Source organism: Ahaetulla prasina, chromosome 9 (assembly GCF_028640845.1).
Source record: "Ahaetulla prasina isolate Xishuangbanna chromosome 9, ASM2864084v1, whole genome shotgun sequence".
In the NCBI taxonomy this organism is placed as follows: domain Eukaryota; kingdom Metazoa; phylum Chordata; class Lepidosauria; order Squamata; family Colubridae; genus Ahaetulla; species Ahaetulla prasina.
In genome coordinates this window covers 12,550,512-12,573,045 of record NC_080547.1, presented here as the reverse complement: position 1 = coordinate 12,573,045, position 22,534 = coordinate 12,550,512, and the positions used below count along the sequence as shown (strand labels likewise).

At 47.9% G+C, this 22,534-nt stretch overlaps 1 protein-coding gene across 1 annotated transcript in view; it reads right to left on the bottom strand.

The window, feature by feature from the left end:
• OAF (out at first homolog) overlaps positions 1-21,943 on the bottom strand; it is a 31,259-nt gene extending 9,316 nt beyond the window's left edge. The window contains exon 1 of the mRNA XM_058194535.1: positions 21,576-21,943. Within this exon, the coding sequence (XP_058050518.1) occupies positions 21,576-21,830 (255 nt within the window). The 5' untranslated portion in view covers positions 21,831-21,943. The remainder of the gene's footprint in view (positions 1-21,575) is intronic.
• Between the last annotated feature and the right edge of the window lie 591 nt (positions 21,944-22,534).

Sequence of the window (22,534 nt, the reverse complement as noted above, 5' to 3'; positions counted from 1 at the left end):
AAAGAAAGAAAGATGAGGAAGGAAGGAAGGAAGGAAGGAAAGGTAAGGAAGGAAGGAAGGAAGGAAGGAAGGAAAGGTAAGGAAGGAAGGAAGGAAGGAAGAAAGGAAAGAAAGATAAGGAAGGAAGGAAAGAAAGATAAGGAAGGAAGGAAAGATAGGAAGGAAGGAAGGAAGAAAGAAGGAAGAAAGATAAGGAAGGAAGGAAAGAAAGAAGGAAGGAAGAGGAAGGAAGGAAGGAAGGAAGGAAGGAAGAAAGATAAGGAAGGAAGGAAGATAGGAAGGAAGGAAGAGGAAGGAAGATAGGAAGGAAGGAAGGAAGATAAGGAAGGAAGGAAGAAGGAAGAAAGATAAGGAAGGAAGGAAGGAAGGAAGATAAAGAAGGAAGGAGAAGGAAGGAAGGAAGAAAGGAAGGAAGGAAAGGGAAGGAAGGAAGGAAGGAAGGAAGGAAGGAAGGAAGGAAGGAAGGAAGGAAGGAAGGAAGGAAAGAGATAAGGAAGGAAGGAAAGAAAGAAGGAAGGAAGGAAAGAAAGATAAGAAAGGAAGAAAAGAAAGATAGGAAGGAAGGAAGGAAGGAAAGGTAAGGAAGGAAGAAAGATAAGGAAGGAAGGAAGGAAGGATGGAAGAAGGAAGGAAGGAAGGAAGGAAAGATAAGGAAGGAAGAAAAGAAAGATAAGGAAGGAAGGAAGGAAGGAAGGAAAGGTAAGGAAGGAAGAAAGATAAGGAAGGAAGGAAGAAAGGAAAGAAAGATAAGGAAGGAAGGATGGAAGAAGGAAGGAAGGAAAGATAAGGAAGGAAGAAAGATAAGGAAGGAAGGAAGGAAGGAAGGAAGGATGGAAGAAGGAAGGAAGGAAGGAAGGAAAGGTAAGGAAGGAAGAAAGATAAGGAAGGAAGGAAGAAAGGAAAGAAAGATAAGGAAGGAAGGAAGGAAGGAAGGATGGAAGAAGGAAGGAAGGAAGGAAGGAAAGATAAGGAAGGAAGGAAGGAAGGGGGGGATGGAGGATGGCTGGGTCCTTTTGGCAACCTTCTAACAAGCAAAGTCCATGTGGGAAGCCAAATTCACTTAACAACCAGGTTGCTACCTGCAGTGTCTCACCTTAACAACTGTGGCGAGGAAGGCTGCAAACTGGAGCAAAACTCACTTAACAAATGCCTCACTTAGTGACATGAAATTTAGGGCTCAATTGTGGCCCTACGTCGTACGGACAACCTGTGCTTTCCTGCTAGACCCGGCGGCCCCTGAAATCCCCTGTGGGTGGAAGACTTCAGGGAGGAAACGTTGCGTTACACACGGCTGTGGAAATTTGGAGCTTAGCCCTCCATTCAACTCTGGTATTTCCAGGAAAGGAGAGGAATCATATCCAGAGGCTGCCAATCTTCTCTCTGTGAACGTCCTCCGGAGCTACCACAGGCCTGCCTTGCAAGGGAGGCCTGGATGCAATGAGACAAAGTTCAACAGACAGCGCTACGCTCTGCCTTTTCCACCCCACCCTCCTAGGGTAGCTGCAGGCGGCGCTTGGCTTCCAAAGCATTTGTTTAGCAAACAACAAGGAGAAAATATTTTCAGCTCAGGGTTGAGACGAAGGGGTCCTTGGTGCTCTCTGACCTTGGGGGTTTCCTTGCAGACGTTTCATGACCCAACTTGGTGACACTATCAGTGCTAGAAGGGAGGGGAGGGGAGGAGGAGGAAGTGAGATGGTGATGGAGAGGAGGAGGAGGAGGAAGCGAGATGGTGATGGAGAGGAGGAGGAGGAGGAGGAAGCGAGATGGTGATAGAGAGGAGGAGGAGGAGGAGGAGGAGGAGAAGGAGAAGGAAGGGAGATGGTGATGGAGAGGAGGAGGAAGAGGAGGAAGCGAGATTGTGATGGAGAGGAGGAGGAGGAGGAGGAAGAGGAGGAAGGGAGATGGTGATGGAGAGGAGGAGGAGGAGGAGGAAGAGGAGGAGGAGGAGGAGGAGAAGGAAGGGAGATGGTGGAGGAGGAGGAGGAGGAGGAGGAGAGATGGTGATGGAGAGGAGGAGGAGAAGGAGAAGGAGGAAGGAGATGGTGATGGAGAGAGGAGGAGGAGGAGGAGGAGGAGAAGGAAGGAGATGGTGGTGGTGGTGGAGGAGGAGGCGAGATGGTGATGGAGAGGAGGAGGAGAAGGAGAAGAAGGAAGGAGATGGTGATGGAGAGGAGGAGGAGGAGGAGGAGGAGGAGGAGGAGGAAGCGAGATGGTGATGGAGAGGAGGAGGAGGAGAAGGAGGAGGAGGAGGAGAAGGAGGAGGAGAAGGAAGGAAGGAAGATGGAGAGGAGGAGGAGGAAGAGGAAGAGGAGGAGGAGATATGTGGGATCCTTGGTGCTCTCTGAGCTTGGTGGTTTTCTTGCAGACATCTCATTACCCAACTAGGTAACATCATCAGTGCTAAAAGAGAGGGGAGTTTACAGGAAGGAGGAGGAGGAGGAGGAGGAGGAGATGGTGAAAATCCAGACTCCGACTAGCAAGTCGTGTCCTGCAAGAGACTGTAACTTGGGTGCAGACACACAGACAAATAACCACGCCACCCCTTTTCTACACATTGTTGTAATTCTGCATTTAATTCTGAATCCTAATGCACGTTTGGGAATCAAAGCTTGGCAGTTCTTTAGCTGGGATGGGCTAATCCCCAAACCCGGAAAGGAAAGTCCGGCTTTTCCAACTGACCCTTCGTTTCTCCTTCGCCAGGAAAGAATTCGCAGCAGCAACCTAATTCCATCTGACATGTGTCAGGAAGGATAAACGTACAATATAGGGGGGAAAAAAAGTATATCTGCTTTCCCTCACTTCTGACAGATGCCCAGGCCGATAATTGATCAAGTGGGAATGCAATCAAATCATAATTGGATGTCTCCCCCCTCCCCCCCACAAGTGGGTATTTCTGATGGACAAGTGATCCTTTATTAAGTCGCAGACACACTCAAAAGAGGCTGCTTTCTAAGCAAACAAGTATAAAAAAATTAGGCACGCACAGTAGCTAAGGAAATAAGGAAGCCAGCAACTAAAAAAAAAATGAAACATTTGCTGGAATGCTAAAAAGCTCAGCTAAGTGGCTCTTTTGCACTTATCGGAGATCACCAGGAAACCCTACAGCTGCTGGGTTAGTTTGGGAAGTTGGGGGAAAAAAACCCAACAACTTGGAAGAAGGAAATAGATATGTGTTTCGCTGGCTGGGGAATTCTGGGAGTTTTTTTAAAAATTTGAATTTATATCCTGCCCTTCTTCGAAGACTCAGGACGGCTTACATTGTGTAAGGCAATAGTCTTCATCCATTTGTATATTATATACAAAGTCAACTTGTATTGCCCCCCCCCCAAACAATCTGGGTCCTCATTTTACCTACCTTATAAAGGATGGAAGGCTGAGTCAACCTTGGGCCTGGTGGGACTTGAACCTGCAGTAATTGTAATTGCAGGCAGCTGTGTGTTAATAACAGACTGCATTAGCCTGCTGAGCCACAAGAGGCCCCATGAGTTAACGTCCATGCTGCTTAAAATTGTCAAGGTGGAGAAACACTCTTCAAGCTGTCATGTTTGAAGACCTCTGGTGTAGGGTCTCCTGCAAAGGTGGCATTCAGGTGGTTTGACCGGTTTTCCCGAATCAGTAGTGGAAATTGCGAACGACATCTCGAACATGAGAGAGACACCAGAAATATCAGAAACATGGGGTGGGGTTTTTGTTTCCTCTTAAGTCCTCTTTGGAGGATTAATGAAGGGGTCTTGGATGAGAAGACTCCTGCGAGTCCCTTGGACTGCAAGGCAATTAAACCAGTCAGTCCTAGAGGAGATCAACCCTGACTGCTCTTTAGAAGGCCAGATCTTGAAGAGGAAACTCAAATCCTTTGGCCACCTAATGAGAAGGAAGGACTCCCTGGAGAAGAGCCTAATGCTGGGAATGATTGAGGAGCAAAAGAAGGGGATGGCACAGAATGAGGTGGCTGGATGGAGTCACCGAAGCAGTAGGCATGAGTTTAAATGGACTCCAGAGGATGGTAGAGGACAGGAAGGCCTGGAGGAATGTTGTCCATGGGGTTGCGATGGGTCGGACACGACTTCACAACTAACAACAACAACAACTTGGATCAGACGGGACCCCTGGCAGCTGTATGGACAATGCTAATGGTTTCAGTTGCCATCAATAATCTGGAACTCTTCCAAGGACTTCCCTCGATCTCAACAATTTGCCTTGTCCCCTATCTCCCCTTCTTCTGTTTCCTTCAACGTTGCTAGCTGGGGTTGGTGAGAGTGTTGAAATGCACTTACCTTCACTACTGGTTCGGCAGCGCGAGCTCGCGGGCATGCACTTGCTACACTCGTGCGCGCCTCTTCTGCGTGTGCACGGAGCCTTCTGCGCATGTGCAGAGGGTCAAAAGTGAGACGTGATGACGTCAAGGTGGGTCGTAAAATCCCTGTTAGACTTAGAGCCCCGTGCATTTTCCTAAAACATCCTTACAGAACCTGTAAACATTGCTGCCAGATGTCAATCTTTAATAAAAATGAAAATGACAAAAAAAAAAGGGGGGGGGGATGTAATGACATCCTGGTGCATGGGTGGAGCCTCCCACTACTGCTGGTGCTACCGGTTCGTGTGAGCCGGATAGATCCAGCTGAATTTCACCGCTGGTTTCCTGCCTAAGCAGGGGGTTGGACTAAAAGACCTCCAAGGTCCCTTCCGATTCTGTTACTCTAAACCTCTAATCCTTGCGAGAAGACCAAGAGCAGAGGGCAAAGAAGACAACGAGCTTCTCCCACCCGGCGCTAATGTCCCTGAGGATTGCTGAAATGATTCTTGCCTTAAAAGGACAAGGAAGGATCCATAAACCGTGTCCTTTTTGCATCCCTCACATACATGAGGGACATTACGTTCTCCTTCTCTCCCCCTCTCCACGGGACATGCCTCCTTCCCCACCCGCTGTGACTCTGCTTTCTTTGCACTGCCAAGAGTTGGGTGGGTGGGGGCCCATGCGCCATGGCCAACCAACCCAATTTTAAATATTTACAGATTTCTCTGCGTGTGGAGAGATTTATAGGCTGCAGGCATCTGGACTGAACCTGGAGTAAACAGGAAGGCTGCAGAGAAATTCTTTGCATGTGGGTGGCTGCTAGCATCTTGTGGAACGTAAGTGTGTGTGTCTTTGTGGGTGTGGGTGTCTTTGTGTGTGTGTATCTGTGTGTGAGAGAGAGAGAGAGAGAAAGAGAGAGAGAGGGAGAGAGAGAGAGGCCAAGAGCATCACTATAATCCAGAAAGAAGGTATATTACCGAAAAAATACGATAAAGGGAAAATATATCTAATATTACATGTCTTGCACAACACTGGAAAAATGAGGAAACTCCTACACATGGGAATATAATTTTTTTTTTAAAAATTAGACTGTGTGGAAATGGATAGGTTAACGCTAAAGATAAAGGATAAAGAAGATATCCTTTATCTTTAGCGTTAACCTATCCATTTCCACACACTCTAATTTTTTTCTTAAAATATTTCTTAACATGGGATTTGTCCTAGACATTAGAGGTAGAAATTAGAAGCTGGAAGAATGCCACTATGTACAAATAAATAATATTATTCTCACTATTATTATGTGTATGTAAATTGACCCAGACAATACACTGTTTACTAAGCGTTTATGTAAGTTAAAGAAAAATGTATAAATAAAATATTTAAAAAAAAAAAAATCCAGAAGGAAGGAAGGAAGGATGGAAGAAGCGAAGGAATCCGAAAAGCAAAAAAGAAGACCATGCAAAATGCAACTTTTATACTGGGGAACAGAGGTGGGCTGCTGGAGGTTCGCAGGGGTTCGGGAGAACCTCTAGCTAAGATTCTGTGCAGTTCAGAGAACCCCCAAATCCTACTCCTTGCTGGCCCCGCCCACCCCTCCCCTCCCAGAAGTCCCCACGTGGCCCGTTTTGGATGCAGGTAAGTGCAGGACATGCACGGAGGCTCAGAGATGGTGAAAAATGGGCCTACCGGAAGTTCAGGGAGGCTGGAAATGCCCATTTCCATCCTCCAGAGGGCCTCCAGAGCCTGGAGAGGCTGTTTTCGCCCTCTTGGAGGCTCCAGGAAAGCCTCCGGAGCCCGGGGAGGGCAAAAATGCCGTGGTGCAGGAGGCTGACTAGGCCACGCCCACCCAGCAACCGGGCAGAGAACCCCTTGCTAAAATTTTTGAAGCCCACCCCTGCCTGGGAACACAAAGCAACACATTTTCCCTGGTGTGACAAACAGAAAAAATGCAGAGACAGTGGGGTGGGTTTTATTTTAGATACGTTATTGAGATGATATATAATATATATATATATATATATATATATATAACAACAGAGTTGGAAGGGACCTTGGAGGCCTTCTAGTCCAACCCCCTGCCCAGGCAGGAAACCCTACACCATCTCAGTCAGATGGTTATCCAACATTTTCTTAAAAATTTCCAGTGTTGGAGCATTCACAACTTCTGCAGGCAAGTCGTTCCACTTATTAATTGTTCTAACTGTCAGGAAATTTCTCCTTAGTTCTAAGTTGCTTCTTTCCTTGATCAGTTTCCACCCATTGCTTCTTGTTCTACCCTCAGGTGCTTTGGAGAATAGTTTGACTCCCTCTTCTTTGTGGCAACCCCTGAGATATTGGAACCCTGCTATCATGTCTCCCCTAGTCCTTCTTTTTGTTAAACTAGACATACCCAGTTCCTGCAACCGTTCTTCATATGTTTTAGCCTCCAGTCCCCTAATCATCTTTGTTGCTCTTCTCTGCATTCTTTCTAGAGTCTGATCATGGTATAAAACGCAAACGAAGGCGGCAGGACCTTGCAGGTTGAAATTTTGGCCTCAATTATGGTCGTAAGTCAAGGACTGCCCGCACGCTTTTTTTGTGACACCACTTTCCTATTGATTTTAACGGCAATATGCTTTTCCACGAAGGTTTACATACTTTCTGCCTTACTGAGAAAGTCGGAGTTTTAAAGCAAATTCGATCAAGTGGCGGCCATGCACTCTTCTTCTTCCCCAACCCTTTAAAATTAAATTTGCACAAAGACTGTGTGTGCCTCACTGGGTTTGGAGCTTTACACTTTACACTTTACACGCCTACAATAGACACCCCATTCCTGCTTGGGGAATCTGTCAAAGGAACGTTGATTTCTCACGAGTTTCCTTATTTTTACCATTCCGCTTTACATTTTTCTGTAGCTTCGATTTCAGCTAATTAAACTAAGGCATTTTTTAAAAAAAAAATGAAACCAGAGTTTTAGCACAATCTTGGAAGTAGATCAGGTTGACCATCCCTTTCAAATATCTTTTGGGCTTTTTCGGGGGAGAAATGCTTGCACGATTTCTTAGGGCAATTCACTCGGTTGGAATCTCTGTCTTTTGTGAGTGCGTGTGGTGTTGTTGTTGTTTTCAGTGTTTCCAAGCCTTTCGCCTAAATTTTCTCCCTGCAATCCCGATTAAAAAAAAAAGGCAAAAAAAGAAGATTCAACACAACCTAAATGTTTTGGCCAAAGAAAGGAGGGAAGGCCCAGGGAGTTCCGTGAAAATTTCCAGCAGACCAACAAGCCTCAGTGTGACATCAGCACCTCCACAGATGTTCCAGCTGATGGTTCTAATGGCTTGTTTTGGGGACGTTCAGTGCTCTCTTCCTGCAGGGAGTTTTATTGGGAGATGTTGCTTTGATGACCAGTTCAGGGACACACAACTGTGTAGGCGGGGAAAGGAATCAGTTGTCTAATGTTTCCAAACTTGGCTTGGTTGCCTGGAACGCAAGGTCGCTTCTCGAATTCACTTAAAGTGATCCCCTGGTCATCTACCCGTGTTTCTCCAAAAATAAGACCGGGTCTTATTTTCTTTCGGGTCCCAAAATAAGCACTAGGACTTAGTTTTGGGAGGTGTCTTAATTTTTTCCCCATGTATAGGACGTTCACTTCTTCTGCTTGCTCGCTGCACGGCAGGAAACCAAGCGGTACGCCACTGCCACCACAAGGCAGGGGGATGGAGCTGCCCCACAGGCCCCACGCTAGCTCACCTCTGGGCCCCTGTAGCCAGGCCACACAAGCACACCGCTCGGCCTCCTTCTCTGTTGCAGCTGTGAGCAGCAGAAGAAACAGACCGGTGACCACATGGGCTCCTGCTGCACATGGTTGTTGGTGCTACCACCACAAGGCAACTATCGAGGTGTGCATGGTCTAGCTGTAGGGTTCTGAGGTAATCTGGTCCCTGGCATGGGGGGCAACTCCACCACCACCCTGTCTCGCCTCGTGGTCGCCTCGTGGCGAGCAACCAGGCAGAATGGGTGGCCAGGCAGTTGTGCAGGCTCTTAGGTAGGGCTTATTTGTGTGTGTGTGTGTGGGGGGGGGGGGTAGAGCTTATGTTAGGCACAAATGTAAAAAGTATGTTAGGGCTTATTGTCAGGGTAGGTCTTATTCAGTGGTGGAATCCAAATTATTTTACTACGGGTTCTGTTGGTGGGTGTGATGTGCCTTGGTAGGTATGGTTTGGTGGGCGTGGCAGGGGAAGCATATTGCAAAATCTCCATTCCCACCCCACTCCAGGGGAAGGATACTGCAAAATCCCCATTCCCTCCCTATTCCTGAGGGAAGGATATTGCAAAATCTCCATTCCCACCCCACTCCAGGGGAAGGATACTGCAAAATCCCCATTCCCTTCCTACTCCAGGGGAAGGATACTGCAAAATCCCCATTCCCTCCCTACTCCTGGGGGAAGGATATTGCAAAATCCCTATTCCCACCCCACTCTGGGGCCAGCCAAAGGTGGCATTTGCTGGTTCTCTGATCTGCTACCGGTTCTCCAGAACCTCTCAGAACCTGCTGGATTTCACTCCTGGTCTTATTTTCAGAGAAACAAGGTAGCCGTTCGCAAAGAGGGGAAAAAACAACCATTGATACTGTGGAACCAAGTGGCTCACGGCTTCGCATCCAGATTCGGCCACAGAGAGCAATTTATACAAGTGAGGAACGAGAACAAGTGGAAGATTGCACAAATGGGTGTCTAATATTTACCCTCTGGGTTTTTCAATTTAGTAGTATGTGTGTGTGTTTGCATTTTGGTGAATGAAATCAGAAGGATTTTGAACGTGCTTGCAAAAGGCTGTGTGGGCGTGTACAAGGTCTCAAGAGAGACAGAATAAAGTGCATTTAGCGTGGGCAGAATAGGAATCAACTCCATCCTAAGGGCTACTTAGTAAGCAGATTAAATTCTCTGCCCTATTATAGGTAGTCCTTGATTTAACAACCACAGCTGGAACAAGAGTTCCCACCGTTAAGCAAAGCCGCTCTTAAGGGAGCCGTGTCCGATTTTACAACCTTTTCACTGCAGCTGTTAAGTGAATCACCAGAGTTGTTAAACAAATCATGCAGTTGTTAAGCATTGAATTGGGTGGTCAGAAGGAAAGGTCACAAATGATGATTGTGTAATCCTGGGTTGTCGCAAACATCGTAAATACAAGCTGGTTGCCAAGCACCCAAGTTTTGATCATATGACTGGAGGTGCGCGTGGCATGGTCGTAAGTATGAGGATTGGTCAAAAGTCCATTTTTTCAATGTTGTCATAACTTTGAATGGTCACTAAATGAATGGTTATAAATTGGCGACTATCTGTATAGGCAGAGGTGGGGCTGCTGGGGGTTCGGGAGAACCTCTAGCTAAGATTCTGTACAGTTTGGAGAAACCCACTAATCCCACTCCTGGCTGGCCCCACCCACCCCACCCCGCCCCTCCCAGGAGTCCCCATGTGGCCCGTTTTGGATGCAGGGAAATGCAGGGCATGCACAGAGGCTCGGGGAGGCCGAAAAACAGGCCTACTGGAAATTCGGCAAGGCCCGTTTCCAGCCTCCAGAGAGCCTCCAGGGCCTGGGGAGGGCAAAAACACCTCCCTACCATGGTGGCCACACCCACCCAGCAACTGGGCAGAGAACCCCTTGCTAAAATTTTTGAAGCCCACCCCTGTGTAATCGTCATTTTGCATGAAAGTTGCCATAGAACCATAATTCCAATGAGCAACATTTTTTCGGCTTTCCGGTTCTCTGGAACACTTCACCTCCCAAAGGAAATTTTCCACCTCTTCAGAAAGATGTGCTTAATTAAAATGCAAGCCCTCCACAGAACTGCTGCAGGATAACAAAAGCCACATTTTTTTTCCCAAAGTGCAGAGGGCAACAGGAAACCCAGCCTTTAATAGCCTCGTGATAAATTTGCTAATGTTTAACAGGGCTGAGATATTCTTGCAGAGAGAGCTGGCCTTACAACGTCCAGAGTACATTCCCTCCCGGGTGAATGTTTAGAAAGCCTCCATCTTTTGGGAAAAGGCCAGGAATTTGGGAACATCAAAATGAGTCTTTGAAAAAAATGGAACTGGCTTGGTATTCTCACTTCTTTGGGGTGAGGGTTGGGTGGTTGGGCTGGCAGGGGTGGGGGGAGACAAACTTGGTTGATATCAGAACAGGTAAGCAGGGAATGGCCTGATTAATACTTACATGGAAAGATGGATAGAGAGAGACAGAGAGAGAGAGAGAGAGAGATAAGGTAGGTAGGTAGGTAGGTAGGTAGGTAGGTAGGTAGGTAGGTAGGTAGGTAGATAGATAGATAGACAGACAGACAGACAGACAGACAGACAGACAGATAGATAAGGTAGGTAGGTAGGTAGGTAGGTAGGTAGGTAGGTAGGTAGATAGATAGATAGATAGATAGATAGATAGATAGATAGATAGATAAGATAGATAGGGTAGATAGATAAGGTAGATAGATAGATAGATAGATAGATAGATAGATAGATAGATAGATAGATAGATAGATGGATGGGAGGGAGGGAGGGAGAGAGAGAGAGAGAGAGAGAGATGATGGATGGATGGATGGATGGATAGATAGATAGACAGACAGACAGACAGACAGATAGATAAGGTAGGTAGGTAGGTAGGTAGATAGATAGATAGATAGATAAGATAGATAGGGTAGATAGATAAGGTAGATAGATAGATAGATAGATAGATAGATAGATAGATAGATAGATGAGAGGGAGGGAGGGAGGGAGAGAGAGAGAGAAAGAGAGAGATGAGAGATGATGGATGGATGGATGGATAGATAGATAGATAGACAGACAGACAGACAGACAGATAGATAAGGTAGGTAGGTAGGTAGGTAGGTAGGTAGGTAGGTAGATAGATAGATAGATAGATAGATGGATGAGAGGGAGGGAGGGAGGGAGGGAGAGAGAGAAAGAGAGAGATGGGAGATGATGGATGGATGGATGGGTGGATGGATAGACAGACAGACAGACAGACAGACAGACAGGCAGACAGACAGATAGATAGATAGACAGATAGATGACTCTGTAGTTTCTTTCCCAAACCATCAGATGGATTTATTCATTGTTACCCTCTTTCTGTGTGGTGGCCCCACCCAAGGAGCCCTGCAGGGACCTTCCCTTTTAGTGAGATACCAGCAGTACGCTGACGACACCCAGCTGTACTTTTCCACCCCGGACCACCCCAATGAAGTTGTTGAAGTGCTGTCCCGGTGTTTGGAAGCTGTACGGGTCTGGATGGGGAGAAACAGGCTCAAGCTTAATCCCTCCAAGACGGAGTGGCTGTGGATGCCGGCACCCCGATTCAGTCAGCTGCAGCCGCGGCTGGCTGTTGGAGGCGAGTTACTGGCTCCAAAGGATAGGGTGCGCAACTTGGGTGTCCTTCTGGATGATCGGCTGTCGTTTGAAGATCATTTGACGGCTGTCTCCAGGAGGGCCTTCCACCAGGTTCGCCTGGTTCAGCAGTTGCGCCCCTTCCTTGATCGGGATGCCTTATGCACAGTCACTCATGCGCTCGTTACCTCTCGCTTGGATTACTGTAATGCTCTCTACATGGGGCTCCCCTTGAAGTGCGCTCGGAGGCTTCAGTTAGTCCAGAATGCAGCTGCGCGGGTTATAGAGGGAGCTACGCGTAGCTCCCATGTAACACCGCTCCTGCGCAGACTGCACTGGCTGCCTGTGGCCTTCCGGGTGCACTTTAAGGTGTTGGTTATGACCTTTAAAGCGCTCCATGGCTTAAGACCTGGGTACTTACGGGACCGCCTGCTGTTACCACACGCCTCCCACCGACCCGTACGCTCCCACAGAGAGGGACTTCTCAGGGGGCCGTCCGCCAAACAATGTCGGCTGGCGGCCCCCAGGGGAAGGGCCTTCTCTGTGGGGGCTCCCACCCTCTGGAACGAACTTCCCCCGGGTTTACGCCAAATACCTGACCTTCGGACATTTCGTCGCGAACTCAAGACTCATCTTTTTATCCGCGCGGGGCTGGCTTAAATCGGGATTTTAATGTTAAATTTTATTAATTTTAAACGGGGTTTTAGTATGGTAAATTTTAATCACTGGGCTAATTTAAATAAGTTTTTTAAATCGTATTTTAAACTTGTATATTGTATTGTTGGTTTTTATTATGCCTGTACACCGCCCTGAGTCCTTCGGGAGAAGGGCGGTATAAAAATCAAATAAAATAAATAAAAATAAATAAATAAATAGCAGCCATCCAAAGTTGAGCGGTGTAGAGCTGCTGTTCTGTTGACACCCACCCGAAGGAACAAAGAACAATCGCTTGCGTTCAACAAATAGTGCCAGCCACAGGTCTCTGGGAAACTCACCCAATCTGACGCCACAATCTGTTCCCAAGCATGAGATACTTTCAGACACTTTCACTTTCTGTCCTCAGCAAACTTCTCAACCATGAAGCAGGCTCCACTGTTGAAGTTGAAGCCGGCCGTAAATAACCAGTGATGAAGCTCCCACAACTTCTGAAGGCTACTTCTGTTCTATTGGTTGATTGCTGGTCTTACTGGCAGAAAATTTCTTATTTCTAGGTTGGTTTTTTTTTTTATTTGCATTTATATCCCGCCCTTCTCCGAAGACTCAGGGCGGCTTACATTGTGTTAAGCAATAGTCTTCATCCATTTGTATATTATATACAAAGTCAACTTATTGCCCCCAATAATCTGGGTCCTCATTTTACCTACCTTATAAAGGATGGAAGGCTGAGTCAGCCTTGGGCCTGGTGGGACTTGAACCTGCAGTAATTGCAAGCAGCTGCTGTTAATAACAGACTGCATTAGTCTGTTGAGCCACCAGAGGTTGAATCTCTCCTTGGTCAATTTCCATCCATTGTTCCTTGTCTGGCCTTTGGGGTGCTTTGGAATATAGCTTGACCCCTTCCTCTCTGTGGCAGCCCCTCAAATATTGGAAGATTGCTATCCTGTCTCCCCTGGTCCTTCTCTTCACTAGACTAGCCAGGCCCAGTTCCTGCAACCATTCATCGCATGTTTTAGTCTCCAGTCCCCTACTCATCTTGGTTGCTCTTGCCCTACACTCTTTTTAGAGTCTAGACATCTTTTTTATAGTGTGGTGCTATAATTTACTTTAGGTGTGGCCTTATTAAGGCTTTATATCTGCAGCGTTGTGTAGAACCATCCAAACTGTTGTGGTGTTGCACAAAGATTAATCCCAGCAGAGGCCTTAGACTAAAAAAAAATGCAGGAAAGTGTGACACCCCCCCCCCCCGTGCTTTGGAATTTTAACTACCACTCAAGAGACAGTTTCTACACTTCCTGGCACTTCAAGTTGGGGTGTATTAAGAGGGGGGGTGTCTCTCTCCTCCAGATGAATGGAGAATTGCGAGCCAATGCAATGTAAAGAGAGACCAGAATGCCTTCACACATTCTTTCTCTTTCCCTACTTTGACTCAGACCCGCCCCCCAGACACCCCCACCCTCATAAAAAGAGCAAAGTTCTACCTAACATCAACTGTCCTTCCTCATTTCATGGAATTGAGAAATGTATTATTTATTTATTAGATTTTAATCCTGCCTTTATTGTTTTAGAAGTAACTCAAGGCGGTGAGCATACCTAATTCTCTTTCCTCCTCCTATTTCCCCCACAACAACAACAACAACAACCGTGTGAGGTAGGTAGGGCTGAGCTGCCTTTCACGCCTAAGACAGGACTTGTTCTGTTTCCCTCCCCCAATACTCCCAACAAAGAGTCAGTCAAAGGCCTTCTTTTCTAATTTATTTACATAGATAACGGGCCTGCCAAGTCTCTGGAGATAACTAGGAAATTATAGATAAGGCCAGAGTTACTCACGAATATATTCTTCCCTCCATTGATTCATTTTGCCCGGGGCAAATTCACTGCTTTGTCCAAGACAAAAAGCCAGGAAGTTCCGCCTACTGCTTTTATAGCCTCTGTAGATGTCACTGCATGACTCATCATTCTTTGGCTTTGTCCCAACGCCTCCTCTGCTGCGCAGGCCGGTCACATCTGCGCAGTCTTGTATCACTCCAAAACTGTTCTTGGGGCGTTGCCAAATCAGAAGAAGGCCCGGGAGAATCAGGCCTTGCCGGCCCCTCCTCCTCCCTTTGGGTGGGTGCCAGGGAGGGAGAGGGCCCAGGAGAAGCAGGCCTTGCCAGGTCTTCTCCCTCACTTTCTGAATCATCTGAGTCCAGGAGTCCGAGTCCAGGAACCTGGGTCACAACAGGACTAGAACTCACTGTCTCCTGGTTATAGGCCCAAAGTCACCCAGTTGGCTTTCATACCTAAGACAAGACTTGAATTCACTGTCTCCTGGTGATTGGTCCAAAGTCACCTAGCTGGCTTTCATGCCTAAAACAGGACTAGAACTCACCGTCTCCTGGTGATTGGCCCAAAGACATTTAGCTGGCTTTCACGCCTAAGACAATACTAGAATTCTCAGTCTCCTGGTGAGTGACCCAAAGTCACTTAGCTGGCTTTCATGCCTAAAGGCGAGACCAGGAGTCACCTTTCCAGGTGACACCCTTTTATCTATCTCTCTTTTTAAGGTGCCTCTTTGTCTGCCTGTTTGTGTGCATAATGCTAATCAAGGGACTGGTTACCCCAGCCTGGATTGCTGGCTGGGAACCACAGGCATTGTAGTCTCAACACATCTGCCTAGCAGAAGGCCAGGGAATTCAGCTTAGTTCAATCCTGACCAGTCGGAACCTGTTTCAGGTGTTTTTAACCTGGAAGTTGGGTGTAGAATTTTTCCAAAAGCAAAGCGATTATTCTTTTCCATTAAGAGCCAGTCCTTCTACTACAGCTTTCCATGACTTAAGTAAGAGAACTCAAGAAATTAAGAAGTAAGAGAATGAACCGCTTACAGTCGGAGGAAGGGCCCAGTGTGTGTGCAGTGAGCAAATAAACATGGCTTTAGGGACAGAGATAAGGAATGCTAACTGATTGTTGTATTTTCCAACTGTTTCTTTGTGTTTCAAAGAGCAACTTAACTGGGAAAATGCTTTATATCTGCATGGCTCTCTTGAAAAGTGCCCAATATATATATATATATATTTCTTATCACCTCTTCCAGGAAAGGAAGGAGGAGGAGGAGAAAAATGATAATACTAACCAATAAAATAACAACATATAACATAACATAATAACAGAGTTGAAAGGGACCTTGGAGGCCTTCTAGTCCAACCCCCTGCCCAGGCAGGAAACCCTACACCATTTCAGACAAATGGCTATCCAACATTTTCTTAAAAATGTCCAGTGTTGGAGCATTCACAACTTCTGCAGGCAAGTTGTTCCACTGATTAATTGTTCTAACTGTCGGGAAATTTCTCCTTAGTTCTCCTGCTTCTCTCCTTGATTAGTTTCCACCTGTTGCTTCTTGTCCTGCCTTCAGGTGCTTTGGAGAATAGCTTGACCCCCTCTTCTTTGGGGCAGCCCCTGAGAGATTGGAACACTGCAAGTCATGTCTCCCCTAGTCCTTCTTTTCATTAAACTACACATACCCAGTTCCTGCAACCGTTCTTCATTATTATTCTTAATAATAATAATAATAAATAATAATAACCAAGACAAATTCCTTGTGTGTCCAATCACACCTGGCCAATAAAAAATTCTATTCTATTCTATTCCACCAAAGTAATTAATGATTCGTCATGGGGCAGCCGAGATTCTCAACATTGTGAGAATCATGGTTAAGAAGCACTCAGTCCTTAACATGGTTTAACGATGTTAGAAAGAGTGTTTTCTATGCTTCAAAGGTCCACATTCTTCTCATCACCTTGCAGGATCTCTGTAGGTGTCCCTCAGCCCCGAGTTGCTTTCCCCGACAGTTCCTACGATGCGTCAGGCTCAAAATCAAAGACACGTCAAAGCTGGTGCATCCAGGCTGTGGAATTCAAGACAGTTGTGTGTGCAAACTAGGGTGTGTGTGTCAGGAATGGAAATATGAAACATCTGGAAAGGCTAGAAGTTCCCCCGTTCTTCCCAAAGAACTTGCCCTTCCCTTTTGGGTCCCTCTGCTGAAAGTCAAGATTTGGGGTGTTTGTTCCTGCTTGGATAAAGACCTTATAGAAGTTGGGGAGAACTTCTGCCATGTTGTGGTCACCAGGTCTTCAGAAGACCCATTCTATCTCTGATTTGGCCGTGCTCTCTAGGGCAGTTGGAAAGAACATAATTCTGATCCACCACAGTCTGTCTCAAGAATATTATCTTCTAGATAGCTTGGACTTCAAATCCCAGACTTCCCAGCTTGGCTGGACATGCTAGAGATGGGATGAATGGAAATGCAAGACATGGTAATAGTGGAGGGACGAGGGATGAACGGTCTCCTAAATTCTCCTCGTGTTCACAGTGCATCACAGGAGGTGCAAATGGAATATGATGTTTTTCTAAAGCACCTCATTAAGAATTGGGTCCTTCCTTCCTTCCTTCCTTCCTTCCTTCCTTCCTTCCTTCCTTCCTTCCTTCTTTCCTTCAATTTTTTCTTCCTTCCTTCCATTTTTCTTCCTTTCTTCCTTCCTTCCTTCCATTTTTCCTTCCTTCCTTCCATTTTTCTTTCCTTCCTTCCTTCCTTCCACTTTTCCTTCCTTCCACTTTTCCTTCCTTCCTTCCTTCCTTCCTTCCTTCCTTCCTTCCTGCCTGCCTGCCTGCCTGCCTGCCTTCCTGCCTTCCTTCCATTTTTCTTCCTTCCATTTTCCTTCCTTCCTTCCATTTTCCTTCCTTCCTCTACCTACCCCTTTCCTTTCCTTTCCTTTCCTTTCCTTTCCTTTCCTTTCCTTTCCTTTCCTTTCCTTTCCTTTCCTTCCCTTCCCTTCTTCCTCCCTCCTCCCTCTCTCTCCTACTTAAGTTGCTTTGCAGGTAACAAAAAATGAGAAAGGCTTTGGGCTGACATTCAAGACCCCCCCCCTTCTATAAAGAAAGAGAAAGTATGGGGGAGGGAAAGGGTAGAGGCCACGGCACATCAAAGTTTGCCCTGACACAAATTCTTCCTGAATAGTAATTTCTCCACATTTTGCTACTTAGTAAGATCTCACCAAGATCCTCCACCAACCTCCTCCTCCTCACACAAGGACCTTTGTTCTTGGCTCTAAAAGACAGAAGACACCTCTAGGTTAAGTCCAAAAACATAACCCCTAATGTCATATCCGAGTTCCTTTCGCCTTAATGGATGTGTTCTTAAGTACTTTGTCCTTAGTCACCATCAACTTCTGGCCAGAGGTTAAGGCCATAAAAAAAAGTAAAAGGAACAACTCAGTGCTTAAGAGTTACTACAGAACATTTTCATGCGAGACTGAAGAACAAGGAAAAGAGGAAGAAAAACCAACCATGTGATTCCTTATGAGGAGTTCAGATTAACAGACTTGGAAGGGACCTTGTAGGTCATCTAGTCCAACCCCCCGCCCAAGCAGGAGACCCTACGCCATTTCTGATAGATGGCAGTCCAGTCTCTTCTTGAAAGCTTCCAGGGATGAAGCTCCCACAACTTCCTAAGGCAACTTCTGTTCCATGGGTTGATTGTTCTCACTGTCAGAAAATTCCTCCTTATTTCCAGGTTGAATCTCTCCTTGTTCAGTTTCTATCCATTATTCCTTGTCTGGCCTTCAGGTGCTTTGGAAAATAGCTTGACCCCCTCCTCTCTGGGGCAGCCCCCCCCAAATATTGGAAAACTGCTATCCTGTCCCCCCTGGTCCTTCTCTTCACTAGCCAGGCCCAGTTCCTGCAACCGTTCTTCATATGTTTTAGCCTCCAGTCCCCTAATCATCCTGGTTGCTCTTCTCTGCACTTTTTCTAGAGTCTCAACATCTTTTTTATAGTGTGTTAGTTGCCAAGTGTCTTAATTTTGATCACATGACCACGGGAATGCTACAACAGTCGTAAGTGTGAAACACAGCCCTAAATCACTATTTTCAATGCTGTTGTAACTCCAAATGGTCACTAAATGAACTGTTCTAACTTGAGGACTACATATACAAATATATTCAACCACAGGCCATATCTATCTTAGCAAAAGTGGGGAGAACTAATACCACTCTATAAAGACTTAGTAAGGCCACTCCTAGAGTACTGCATCCAGTTTTGGTCACTACGCTATAAAAAAGATGTTGAGAAAAAGTGCAGAGAAGAGCAACCAGGATGATGAGGGGACTGGAGGCTAAAACATACAATGAACGGTAGCAGGAACTGGGCACGGCTAGTCTAGTGAATAGAAGCACCAGGGGAGACAGGATACCAGCCTTCCAATATTTGAGGGGCTGCCACAGAGAGGAGGAAGGGGGTCAAGCTATTTTCCAAAGCACCTGAAGGCCAGACAAGGAATAATGAATGGATGGAAACTGAACAAGGAGAGATTCAACCTAGAAATGAGGAGGAACTTTCTGACAGTGGGAACAATCAACCCATGGAACAGAAGTTGCCTTCGGAAGTTGTGGGAGCTTCATTGCTGGAGGCTTTCAAGAAGAGACTGGACTGCTATCTGTTAGAAATGGTGTAGGATCTCCTGCTTGGGTGGGGGGGGAGGGAGGGGTTGGACTAGATGACCTAAAAGGTCCCTTCCAACTCTGTTAATCTGTCTGTCTTGGTGAGAGGTCTTTAAAGCAATGCCGCCAAGGGCAGGATACCTCTAGATCAGGGGTCCCCAAACTCCAGCACAGCTGGCTGGAGAATTCTGGGAGTTGAAATCCGCACTCAACGTGTAGTCCTCAACGGAACTACATCCACATGGAGGGAAGTATGCAGTGGAGTACCCCAAGGCTCTGTTTTAGGCCCAGTACTCTTCAACATCTTCATCAATGACTTGGACGAGGGGATAGATGGGGAACTCATCAAATTTGCAGATGACACCAAGCTGGCAGGAATAGCCAACACTCCAGAAGATAGGCTCAAGTTACAGAAAGATCTTGACAGACTTGAACATTGGGCGCTATCTAACAAAATGAAATTCAACAGTGAAAAAAGTAAGGTTCTACATTTAGGCCAAAAAAACAAAATGCACCAGTACCGTATATGTGGTACCTTGCTCAATAGTAGTACCTGTGAGAGGGATCTTGGAGTCCTAGTGGATAACCATTTAGATATGAGCCAGCAGTGTGCAGCAGCTGTTAAAAAGCCAACACAGTTCTGGGCTGCATAAACAGAGGATAGAATCAAGATCACGTGAAGTGTTAGTACCACTTTATAATGCCTTGGTAAGGCCACACTTGGAATATTGCATCCAGTTTTGGTGCCACGATGTAAGAAGATGTTGAGACTCTAGAAAGAGTGCAGAGAAGAGCAACAAAGATGATTAGGGGACTGGAGGATAAAACATATGAAGAACGGTTGCAGGAACTGGGTATGTCTAGTTTAACAAAAAGAAGGACCAGGGGAGACATGATAGCAGTGTTCCAATATCTCAGGGGCTGCCACAGAGAAGTGGAAGTTGGGCTGTTCTCCAGAGCACCTGAGGGTAGAACAAGAAGCAATGGGTGGAAACTGATCAAGGAAAGAAGCAACTTAGAACTAAGGAGAAATTTCCTGACAGTTAGAACAATTAATAAGTGGAACAACTTGCCTTCAGAAGTTGTGAATGCTCCAACACTGGAAATTTTTAAGAAAATGTTGGATAACCATCTGACTGAGATGGTGTAGGGTTTCCTGCCTGGGCAGGGGGTTGGACTAGAAGGCCTCCAAGGTCCCTTCCAACTCTGATGTTATGTTAAGTCCTAAGGCTGCCAAGTTTGAAGACCTCTGCTCTAATTCTTGGTGGGAGTTCATTCAGAGGGCTGGCCCCATAACTGACAAGGGACGCTTCTGGGAACTCGTCAGATGACCCCTTTGAACCTGAAGGAACCCGAAGGAGCATGCAGATTTGGGGTTGGGCTGTATAAGCCGATTGCCCAAGTGTGGTTTATGGTTTTCCCCGATTCCCAGAGTCCAGCCCAGCTATCTTGGCTTCTGGTTGCAGTTACTGCAACATGTGACTCAAGTTAATTAGGCAGATATACCTCCGGGCGACTCCCAAGTCCTCAACTGTCTGATGTCCCAACTTTTTAAACAGAACACAGATATGGGAGCCACGTGGAGGATTTTTTTAATTTTTAAATTTTTTTATGGGGTTGGGGGCTGAAAAACAAAATGAAACTTTTGAAGTCCGGAAGCCCTGTTTGTGAACCCGACTGCAAGGGGAGAGGGGGGGAACGCTGTGATCTGAACAGATCTGAAAGTTGAAGATGCAATTTTGGAAGATTCCTGGAGGCTGGGGGGGGGGGGGGAGGGAGGAGGAAGAGGAGGGATCTCCCTATCAGCCAGTTGAGTTTTCTCTACTGGGACGGGACGGTGTGGAAAAGGAAGCAAGAGAAGAGGGGAGGGGGGAATGGGAAGATAAAAAAAAAAAAAAAACACGGCTCAGCCTGAAAAGATAAAAGACCATTTCCAAACTTCCACACTCTTTGATGCCAAACGCGCGAAGAACATCAGAGCAACTTCGCTTTTCCGAAGGAAAGCCCCTCCCCGCCCCACTTCTCTCCCCCTCCCCTCCTTCCTCTTCCACGTCTGGAAGTTCCCCATTTGTGCAAAAACGACCCGTTCGGGATCCCAGCCTTTCGATTCCTCTTTCCCAGCCACCGACACTCCGGCAAGCTGCATCCCGGGGGCTCTCAAGCCCAACCAGCGCGGGTTGCGTTCCCACAACCCGGCAAATTCAGTGGTCTCTCGTTCCTGGGGCGAAGTCGAGAGAAGACCCCCCCCCCACTTCCACCCACCCCCGAAGCCCCGAACGGAAGAAGGAACCACGTTTTGGTCCCGGGGTGCTTTGCTGAGCCAGCTCAGGTTCTTTCAGCCTAAGCCTACCTTGCAGGGTTGTTAGGAGCATCGCACGCAGGAAGAGAAAACGACCCCCGCCCTGCTCCCTCTTCCTACATAAAAGCTAAAACTGATCAAAGCAGCTTTTTTTCCTTACCGGAGAGTCAAAGTCTTCCTCGCCACGGGGAGAGGCTTGGAGGAAGGGGAAGTAACCCCCTTCTTCCCGCTGGCTCTCCTTTTTTTTTGAATGGGACCCCTCCAGTTCCTCCCCCTCCCCCCAAGAGCGTCTGGGACCCTTCCAGCCCCGCCCCGCCCCCATTTCCCAGACCCGGACGACGCCCCCGCACCTTGCCTTGTCTAGGTGGCTCAGTGGCAAAGACGCTGAGCTTGTCAATCAGAAAGTTCGGCGGTTCGAATCCCTAGGCCTCCTGCGTAAGCAGGGGTGGGTGGGTGGGGGTTGGACTAGATGACCTCTAAGCCCCTTCCAACTCTGTTACCTGCTTGAAGTCGGCGGCCAGGGTGACCAGGGTCCCGTCGCTCTTGCGGAGCTCCAGGCTGACGCTGTCGGCGCCGCTGTCCGCCTGCAGGCTCTCCTCCGTCACCTGCCCGTCGGGGAGCCGCACTCGCACCCGCAGCTCCGACGGCGCCCCCGCCACCCCGCCCAGCCCCGATAGCAGCAGCGGCAGCAGCAGCAGCCAGGAGAGGAGCGGGGCGAGCAGCCGGCCGTCCCCGCCGCCGGCCCGAGAGAGCATCCCCGGCCGGAGCGCACAGAGGGCGGCCAGAGGACGGGACTCGGGCGCTGCTCCAGCCGCCGCAGCTGGGGAGAAAAAGAAAGAAAGAAAAAAAGTTTTCCCGAAGTTGCTGGCTTGCCGGCGGGGCTGGGCAGGAGGGAAGGCGGGCCGCTCCGGAGACCCGCCTCCTTCGGCTCACAGCTGCGGGGCTCCCCCACTCCCCAGCGGTCTCCTTCTCGGGACGCCCCTGCCCGCCTTCCCCTTTCCCCGCTTCTCCCCGCCACTTCCTTGCCTGGCTCGGTCGCTCGGCTCGGCGGAGCGCAGCCTTAAAGCGGCAGGCGACCCTCGGCTGGGCCGGAGAGAAGGGGGGGTACAAGGCCCCCTTCCCACCCACCCACCCCCCGAGCTGGAGAGAATACCCGCCCTTAGCCGCCGGGGAGGAGGGAGAGGAGGAGGAGGAGGGGAGAGCGGAGTTGGGAAGGGAAAGGGAGGGGAGGGCGGCTTCCCACGTGGCGCTCAGCCTGCGTGGAGGTCGGGGTGGGGTGGGGGCTTTTTGCAGGGTGGGCTTGCTTTCACCCGGTGGCCCCACCTCCGGGCTCTTGGGTTGCTCTGCGTCCCGGTTGTTGTCTTGCGAGCGCAGCCCCCCCACCCCCCCTCCGCATGGCTGGAAAAGGTTGGGTTGGGGGGAAAGGATGGGGGGGGGTCGTGTGAACTGCAGAAAAGTT